This window comes from Emiliania huxleyi (genome assembly GCF_000372725.1).
Source record: "Emiliania huxleyi CCMP1516 unplaced genomic scaffold EMIHUscaffold_27, whole genome shotgun sequence".
Taxonomy (NCBI): Eukaryota; Haptophyta; order Isochrysidales; family Noelaerhabdaceae; genus Emiliania; species Emiliania huxleyi.
In genome coordinates this window covers 881,007-890,300 of record NW_005200011.1, presented here as the reverse complement: position 1 = coordinate 890,300, position 9,294 = coordinate 881,007, and the positions used below count along the sequence as shown (strand labels likewise).

Below are 9,294 nucleotides of genomic sequence, written 5' to 3'. Positions count from 1 at the left end.
CCCTCAGCCCCCGCCCTCCCTCCCCTCCCTCCCTCCCTGCCTCCCTATCTTGTCACACGCCTGGGCTGCCCCGCCTCCCTCCGGCCAGGCGCCGTCCGCCAGGAGCTGCAAGGCGGCGCAGACCCCATCGACATCCTCGAGGCCTCACCCGCGCCCGCCGTGCCACGCACCGGTGCCACACACCGGCGCAAAGCCCGCTACTCTGACACGTCGGGCTCTCTCCCCTCTCCGCCGCATAGGCGCGCGCTCGAGCGAGAGGGGCTGCGCAAGGCGAGAGGCTGCGCTCCCCGACCCTTCCCCGACCCTTCCCGCACCCTTCCCGCAGGCGCTCGAACACGAGCTCGCTCAGCGGGTGCACAAGAAGCTTGGCACGGAGCCGCCCCCGCCTCCGAAGAAGGCGACCCCGCCCAGCCTCGCCCCCAGCCTCGCCCCCAGCCTCGCCCCCAGCCTCGCCCCCAGCCTCGCCCAGTCTTGGTCCGGCTGAAGCCTCGCCCAGCCTTGGTCAGCTTCGGTCAACCAGCCTCTAATCTTGGGGCTAGCCTCGGGGGTCGGGCGGATTCCGGCTCCTCCGCCGGAGCAGGCGCCGCGCGCGCTGCCGAAGGGGGCACCCGTCTCTCTCTCGCGCAACAACCTGATGCGGATGCGGCGCGTTCCAGCAGGAGGAGGAGGACGCCCTCCCCGCGAGCGTGTGTCCCGGAGCCGCGTGCCTCTGGCTTGCTGTAGGCGCATCCAAGAGGCGGAGGAGGACGACGAGGGGAGCACCACCATACAGGCCCGCGGCGCCGTAGCGAGCAGCCGCTCCACGCAGCACACTCAGTACGGGGGAGGCCGCGGTGTCTAGCCCTCTGCGCCCCATGCGCCGTGCGGACCAAGCACCAAGCTGTGTCCCCCCCCCCGCCCCCGCCCCTCTTAACACGTGCGCACCACGACCCCGGCACAGGCGCTGCAGCGCGCGGCGGCACGGGAGGCGTTGGCGGAGGAGGAGGCGCAGCGCGAGCTGGAGGCCCAGATGGAGCGCTCGCAGATCGCCGTCTCGAATGTGCTCAAGGCGAGAGAGCCGAGATGTGGATAGCCGAGACACACAGTTTGGGGGTGGGTGGGGGGGTGGGGGGGGGCTGCTGAAGAGCAGGGGCGGCTAGCAGGGGGGGGGAGGGACGGAGGGTGGAGAGGTGGGGCGGGTCGCTCGGACGCCTACGCCGGCCCCTTCGCCCCCTCTGACCGCCGCACAGGTTGTGGACGACGAGGACGACGAGCTGCTCCCCGGCGAGACGGCGACCATGATCCAAGAGTCGATCAAGCCGTGGGACTCGATCTCGAACGTCATCCCTGCGCCGACCGTGGTGCGGGCGCAGCCGAACTACGGCCGGCCGGGATACACCGGTGGGCCTCCGCTGCCCCGCTAAGGCGCAGGGGGGGGGGGGGGGGGTCAATGCGGGAGCTTGCGAGCTTGCGGCGGGTGCGGGGTTCCGAGGGCAGACGGAGAGAGAGAGAAGAGAGAGAGAGAGAGAGAGAGAGAGAGAGAGAGAGAGAGAGAGAGAGAGAGAGAGAGAGAGAGAGCGATCACGTGGCGCGCGGCTGCCTGGCACAAATGTCAACCACCCGCGCAGAGAGGACAGAGATACGAGGTGGCTGTCGCTCGAGCTCTGTCGCGCGGCTGTCTCGCTGCCCGTGAACCGTGGCCCAGTCCGTACGAAGTCGCTCTTGGGGTGCAGCATGCGCGGTCGTCGCTCTTCCGGTCGGCTCCCCGGGCCGCTGAGCGCGCTGTGCGGCGCTCTGAGCCTTGTGTCACACTGGCGCGCCCGAGATGAGCCATTGCGCTATAGAGCCTGTGCATGGAGGAGGCGCCCCCGGGGCGCGGGGCGCGGGGCGCGGGGGGCCGCGCGGCCGTAGTGGGGGAAATGGTCCACTAAAACATTCATTTTCCAAGCCCCAAACCCAAACTGGATCTCGAGCAGTCGAGGCGATCCGACGGTGTTCGGCGTCACGATGACGGGTGAGGAACCGGTAGATCGCTCCTCGAGGCATGGAAGCGATGGATGTTTGCACTGCTCGGGGGGCTCAGGGCCCGGACTGCTTGGCCCTGGCGATCGAGCTGCAGCTGGACGCACAGGGCGCCGCCGCCGCGGAGGCGGCCGTCGGGTCGCCGGAGGCCGGGGCGAGTACCCTTCACGGCCAGGGCTGTGAGACACGGATCAACCCACCAAGTGCTGCCAAGCACCTTGGACAGGTCGGGCGCGCAGTGGACCTCGGCGCGCTGACGCTCGCTCGCGCGCCTGCGCAGGAGAGAAACTCCTGTCCCCTATCACCTCCAAGGGCGACACGTTCTTCGCTCGGCACCACGCCGACGCCACGGACACGGAGGTGCTGATTTTCGCCCTCTTCATCGTCCGCACCGAGAGTAACGCCGAGGACACCCAGGAATGGGCGGCGGCTTTGGCGCCTCTCGCCGCGCAGGCTGCGGATGAGCGGGCGGGCTGGGCGACGGCGGCGGCGCCCGCCGGCTACTACGACACGTTTCAGCGGGTCGTCGACGGCAAGTGGCACAAGGAGACGTGCGAGGCCGTGGTCAAGGCGGTGGATGGCTGGGAGGGCTGCGGCGCGCGCGAGGGCGTGACAGTCGGCCACCTACTCTCATACCACTCGCTGCTAAACAAGAACCCGGACAGTGGCGGGCTTGGCGGGCTGCCGCAGCCGCCGCGCGGCAAGAGGCCGCCGAAGCGCTTCAAAGCGTGGGCTGCGACGCGCGTCGCCGACCTAATCTATCGGCGCGACCCAATCTTGCGCGCGGCTCTCGGCATACCGCCGGCCGCCGCCGCGCTGCCTTCTGCTCCCAGTATGATAGAGGAGAACGCGGCGCTCACCGCGACCATCGGGTTGAAGGACCAGAAGATCGAGGCGCTCGAGCGCGAGCTGGCGGTTTGCCGCGCGCAGCGCGCGGGCTTCGCCGACAAGCTCCACAAGGTGAAGAAGCGCGCGGAGCGCAAGCGGGCTGACGCGCGCAAGTACAAGGAGGCGCAGCAGCGCGGCTACTCTGAGGCCCAGAAGACGGCGCGGGCGGCGCAGCTCGCCATGCGCAAGCGGAACTTTGACGCGGCCGTCGAGCGCGCGTCCTACGTGCGCGTTGTGACGCTGACCAAGAAGCTGGAGCGGGCAAACGAGAAGCTCGCGGACGCTGGCCTCGCGCACGCGGCGTCGCTCGAGGTCAAGAAGACGGAGGTGGCGACGGCGCGCAAGCGGGCGCGCGCCGTCGAGGGCGACGCGGCGAAGCTGCCCGGGCTGCAGCTCCAGGTCAAGGAGCTCAAGGCGCGGGTCGAGGAGCTCAGGGTTGAGGAGGAGTCCAAGTCCGAGGACGACGAGCCGTCGCCGCGCCCGGGCTGCTCGCCGATTGTCGGCCTGCTGCCGCGGCGCGACGAGCACGGCCGCTGGCAGGCCGAGTCCGCCGAGCTGCGCGGGCTGCGGCACGCGCAGCTCGCGCGCGGCGTGGCCTCATCCACCGTCTCCGCCAACATCCAGGACGTGCTCGACGTGCTGTGCCCGGGCCACGGCGTGCCGGCCGCTTGCGCGCGCCAAAGCAAACTGATGCGCGGCGAGGTCACGATCGCCGGCGAGGCGATGGCCGCCTTTAAGTTCGCGGCGAGCCGGCGCGTCATATCCTTTGGCTGGGACGAGTCGACCAAGTTCGGAAACTCCGTCTTCAGCTGCGACTTCCAGCTCGAGCACTTCGACGGCACCATCGAGGACGTGTGCTTGCGCGGGCTCTCGATACTGCCGCACGGCGGCACGTCGGTAGCGTTGCTCGCGCACATCGAGGAGCGCATCCTGTCCCTACTCGCGGCGCGTCCTCGCCGCGTGGATCGCGCAGCACGAGAAGGAGAAGGGCGCGGGCAGCTGGGCGGCGGCGGGCGGGCCGGCGCCGGAAAACATTGGCCTGCACCGATTGTGCGAGGACACGGTCCTCATGACGGACACGTGCAACGGCGCGCGCTGCACGCGGCGCATGGTCGCCGCCGCTGCGATGGTCGCCGTCGAGGCAAAGGTCGGCAAGGCGGCGTGGGAGGCCATGACCGAGGAGGAGCGCGAGCGGAAGTACAAGACGTACCTCGGCGACTGCTGGCAGCACCGTCGCAACATAATCATAGAGGCCATGGCGGCCGCGGCGAACGCGTCGGTGAAGGCGACGCTCGACGACGAACTGGACGAGTTCTCCTCCTTCGAGCGCATCGACCCGGACGGCAGCTGCGTCATTCGCGCCGCGTTCAAGCAGTTCCATCACGGGGGCGAGTACGCGAAGGGGCGCGGCCGCGAGTTTGAGTCGTGGCGCAAGACGCGGGCGCTGATGTTCCTCCCCTTCGAGCGGGCGGCCGGGTCGCGGCGGGACCTAGCCTTCGACGGCTGCGTGCCCCTCTTCATCAACCGCGTGACGTGCGTCGACTTTTTGCGCGGCTACATCGACTACCCGAAATCGCAGAACGTGCTGGACAAGTCGCTCTACACCGTGATGAAGTGCAACGAGTTCACGGCGCTCCTCCGCGTCAACACGCTCTGGCGCTTTGCCTTCTCGGACCCGCTCCGGTGGCTCTGTGGCAGCGCCAGCAAGCTCGACGATTGGTCCCTCTACAAGATGGGCTGGGTGCTGGAGCAGGTCGAGGCGGGCATGGAGCAGGTTGTGGCGGACCCGGCGCGGCTACTCGACCCCGAGTTCGACATGTTCGCCGCCGTCGCCGAGGAGCTGCCCGCCTTCCGCGACTGGCGCGCCGAGCTGCTGGCGCTGCCGCTCAAGGGATGCGGCGACCACACCTTCGCCGACGTCCTGCGCGAGGCGCGCGTGCCGACGCCTGGCTCGGGCAACCAGCAGGTGACGCCCAAGGTGCTCGAGCTCGCCAAGCTCCAGGCGGAGGCGGCGCAAGAAGATGCACGACCCGAAGCTGGCGCTGGCTGACAAGCTCGAGTCGCAGGACGGCGTCAACGCGTGGAGCAAGAACGAGGACGCGCACCGGCGCACCATCGACGCGCACGCGACGAACGACGCGGTCGAGAACAAGTTCGCCATCGCCGACTACATCATGCGGTTCTACCGCAACATGAGCGTCTTCAACGTGTCTGGCGTGGTGCAGCAGCGCGCGGCTCACGACTACGACCGCCCGCTCGACGTCGTCAGCGACCGGCGCAAGCGTAAGGCGGAGCCGGCGGAGGCTCCCCCCCTCGGCTTCTTCTGGAGGTTGCGCGCCGATTTGCGCTCGTCGCTCGTCACGATGGCGCGGCGCAGGCTGCCGGACGCGCTCAAGGAGGGGCGAGCCGAGGTGCTATCTCACGACCAGGAGAAGCTGCTGCGCCGCGAGGAGGCAGTGCAGCGGCAGCTCAACGCCGCGGTCGAGAGGTACGCCGCCGCGCTCGAGCTCTTCGACCAGTGGCGGAAGCAGGGCGTGAAGACCGCCGCCGAGCTCGAGCGGGCGCTGGGCGGCAAGTCGGAACCCGAGCAGCTGGCGGAGCTGCGCCGCCAGATCGAGATGCGGACAGTCGGTTGCGGCTGGACGCAGTTCGAGACCAAGTGGGGCTTCTTCTCCGACGAGCGCTCGCACAAGATCGAGGACCTCAAGCGCATGCTGCTCGACGACATCTTGCCCCACGAGATCCAGCTGCGGCGGCTCAATAAGCTCCCGACCGAGGCGCGCCGCCCGCGCTCCGCTCTGAGATGAGCGCTTCCCCGTCTCACTCGACGTGTCGCTCCCCATAGGCGGCGCCTCCTCAGCTGCGGGTCCGCTCGATCAAGACCCTGGGCACCGCCTGGAGCAGCAGAGCATCTTCAACGTCTCGAACCTCCTCGAGAAGGCGAAGGCCGCGCGGGAGCTGCGCGAGGCGGCGGGCATCTCGGACAGCGTCGAGGTGCGGCAGGACCGCGAGGCCCCCCCCTTCGACACGCGCCTCGTGGGAAAGTGGCTCGAGGTGTGCTGGCCATACAAGGAGGACGGTAGGACGGTCAAGATCTGGGCCGCCGGCAGGGTCAAGCGCGTCGCGGACGGCCTCACCGACAAGAGGAGCCCGCGCGCACGCAAGATCCTCCTGGCCGGCATGCTGCTCTGGGCTTGGGACACCGACCCCGAGTACGACGAGCCGGCGGGGGAGAGATGGATCGCCTTTCTTCCCGAGAAGTGGAACAAGCCGGTCTCGTATGGGTGGCGGCTCGATCCCCGCGAGCTGGGCGCCACCGGCCCGCCCCGCACGCCGCTCATTGAAGAGGAGGAGGAGGAGGACGAGGAGGCGCCGTGCGCGCGCCGGTGACCGAAATTTGTCTGGCTTGAGACGGGTGTGGGCCCTCGTGTGGTCGGTCCCTGGATGTAAGGGGCATAGCTATAGACTCCCCATAGTGTCCACACTCAGTGCTGAGCTTGCCGGGCTTGTAGTGCGACTTTCAAAAATAGCGCGGCCGGCGGAGCTCTTTTTTCCGGAGGAGGTGGTGGCTATGGCTTTGGACCTTTGCGAGAGGTGGCGAGCGGAGCAAGAGCGGTGTAGGCGCGTCCACGCGGCGCAGCGGCTCTCCCGCGACCCCGGCCCCTCTCATAGCCGCAGCCGTAGCCGCAGCCCCAACTCTTGCCGCTCTTCCGTGTCGGGTTGTGACGAGGGGTGAGGGGACACGGATTGAAGATCCCTCACACCAAGATCGTGCAGGGCGGGGACACATGTCCCTAAATCCCATCTCGTCTCAGAGTTTGCCCGTTTTATTTATTTATTTATTTTTCGTTTTAGTTTTTTACTCTTGAATTTTCTGCTCAGTACCAGTCAATTTTCTCTCATGGGCATGCAGAACAATACGCGTGGGGTGCACAGTCCACTAGTTGGATTGGGACCCAAACATGGCAAACTCAGACGTATCGGCTGTCGCGCTAGTCGCGGCGTTGCCGTGTGGCCGTTGCCGTTGGCCGCACAGGCCACAGCAGTTTGTTTAGAGCTTAGAGGGCAGCGCCCGCCCCGCAGCCGGTTCTCAACTACATAGAACCTCAAGCCTGCGTGTTCAGCGCGATCTTCATCCTGGCGAGCCGGGGCTGGCCGAGGTCGTTCGGGCGCGGCGGCGTGGGGGGCAGCTCGGGCACGGGGTAGAGGATGCGTCTGCAGAGGGCGGCGCCGGCCGAGCAAACCTCGGGGAGCGCCTTTGGGAGGTCCTCGAACGCGATGTCCGCGGGCGCGATGAGCACGTCGAGCAGCGGGTCGGCCGCCAGCCGGAGGGCAACCTTTGGGACAGGCGGGGCAGAGGGTTATGGACATGTGCATGCACATGCATGCATGTGCATGTGCATGGTCCCGGCCGGCAGCCGAGGGAGTGGTGCGGCCTGGATGCGGCGCGCGTAGGTCCAGCGGGGCCTCCGCTCGACGGGGAGCTGGCCGACCTGAGAGGAGACGAGCTTGAGCCGTCGCGAGTGGAAGGCCTCGCCCAGTGGCAGAGAGACCTGCGGCCGGTGGAGGCCGGTGAGGGAGAGCCAAGCCCTAACCCTCACCCTCACCCTCACCCTCACCCTCACCCTCACCCTCACCCTCACCCTCACCCTCGCCCTCGCCCTCGCCCCCACCTCCCCCACCCCCCGAGTGAGACCGACCGCCGGGGTGAGACGGCTGCGCACGAGCCAGACACTACTCCCATGCGGCGCCACGCCGCCCCCGCCGCCGCACCAAGGCCGCGCGGCCGGCTGCAAGGGCGCGGGGCGGTGGGTGGGCGGAGCTGCGAGGTGCCGGCCCGAGGCGGCGGCGCCTGCTTGTCGCCAAACCACGACGCCTCTACGACAGCGGCCTCGTCGCCCGCGAGGGAGAGAGCGGTCGCGCAGCCGGCGGGGCCCCCCGAGCAGTGCACCACGACGTCCCTGTCCGCGTCCTCCGCCGTCAGCTGCTCGGCGAGCCTGCACGCGAGGCGCGGCTACATCTCGGCTATATCGCGGCTGTACCGCGGCTATATCGCGGCTGTATCGCGGCTATATCTCGGATGTATCTCGGCTTTATCTCGGCTGTATCTCGGCGAGCCCTGCACGCGAGGTGCAGGCTGGAGCCGTGTGGGCGGTGGCGCAGTCTCTATGAGAGTGCGTGGGCGCCTGAATCGGACTCCGAGGCGCTCGGCGAGGGCGGAGCGGGACGCGTCGACGTCCACCAGCAGCACCGACACATCTGCGACCCGCGACGCGACGTAGGCCACGAGGCAGCCGACGACTCCTGCGCCGACCACGGCGAGCCGGTCACCCACGCTGAGCTTCGAGTCCCAGACGATGTTGACGGCGGTCTCGAGGTTGGGCGTGAGGACAGCCCGCGACGGAGGCGTCCCCTCCGGCAGCGCGTGCACCGCCTCCATCCGGACCACGTAGCGGTCCTGGTGCGGGAAGAGGCAAAAGACGTGCCGGCCGAGGAGCGGCTCGGCGCCCTTGCCGGCCTCGGCGACGAAGCCGACGCTGCAGTATCCATACTTGCACGGGTAGTTGAAATCGCCCTCCATGAATGGGCATCGCATCCGCGTGTGCTCGGAGGGAGGCACGCCGCCGCGCAGCACGAGCGACTCGGTGCCTCGCGACACGGCGCCGTGCGTCGCCACGACTAGCACCTCGCCCGGCCCGACGACGGGTACACTGCAGTCCCGAAGCTCGCAGGCGTCGCCGCCGACGTACCAAAGGGAGCGGGCGGTCATGGTGGTGGAAGGAGGGCCGCCCGGGGCGCGCGCGTCGGGGAGCCTGGTGGCGCTGGTGGCGAAGGAAAGAAACAAAGAATCTCCAAAACCCCTTTGGATCTCCCTCTGCCATTTCGAGCTGGCCCTCGCACGCGCTGCAGGGGTTCGAGAGAAAAGCGAGGCGCCAATTATTCGAATTTTCTTTAAACACATGCAGATGCACATGCACATGCAACATGTTTTTTTCTGTCTGTTTTCGCCCCTCTCGCTGCACCTGGCGAGGTACTCCCACGGCCACGCCTCTCGAGGTTTTTATCTGGCCGAGTCAACCCGAGTGCTGGGTTCCGGCTCCTACCCAGATAGGGGGTCTGTTCCACCATGACTCGAACAGCCAGGCTCGGACTGGACACCAACCGTGGTAAGCAGACCCCCTATCAGGTGTGATCTGTGATCTGTAAGGGTCCGCCCGCAGGCGCATTTTGTATACCGAGGCGGTGCCCGGTGCCGAACCTGTCGGACCTTAAGACAGCATTGTAGATCCCTGGGCGAGGGTGGTGGCGTCCCCGTCGGGTCAGGGCTGAAGGCGGGGGAGACCAACCCGATCTCTCCGGCGTCCCGGGAGCGTGATTGACACCTCCCCCTGCGCCAACAGCCCC

At 68.2% G+C, this 9,294-nt stretch overlaps 2 protein-coding genes across 2 annotated transcripts; one reads left to right on the top strand and one right to left on the bottom strand.

The window, feature by feature from the left end:
• Window positions 1-2,023: 2,023 nt before the first annotated feature.
• Window positions 2,024-6,510, top strand: EMIHUDRAFT_206823 (hypothetical protein; the record flags this gene model as incomplete). The annotated part of the gene is made up of 7 exons (XM_005777093.1): window positions 2,024-2,038; window positions 2,314-2,385; window positions 2,521-3,786; window positions 3,947-4,855; window positions 4,926-5,520; window positions 5,735-6,173; window positions 6,402-6,510. 7 exons carry the CDS (start codon window positions 2,024-2,026, stop codon window positions 6,508-6,510), a joined length of 3,405 nt encoding a protein of 1,134 aa, XP_005777150.1.
• A 485-nt stretch (window positions 6,511-6,995) lies between these two features.
• Window positions 6,996-8,711, bottom strand: EMIHUDRAFT_450599 (hypothetical protein; the record flags this gene model as incomplete). Its single annotated transcript, XM_005777092.1, has 4 exons — window positions 8,076-8,711; window positions 7,742-7,886; window positions 7,383-7,442; window positions 6,996-7,226 (listed from the first exon to the last, which is right to left on the bottom strand). Exons 1-4 carry the CDS (start codon window positions 8,657-8,659, stop codon window positions 6,996-6,998), a joined length of 1,020 nt encoding a protein of 339 aa, XP_005777149.1. The 5' UTR covers window positions 8,660-8,711.
• Between the last annotated feature and the right edge of the window lie 583 nt (window positions 8,712-9,294).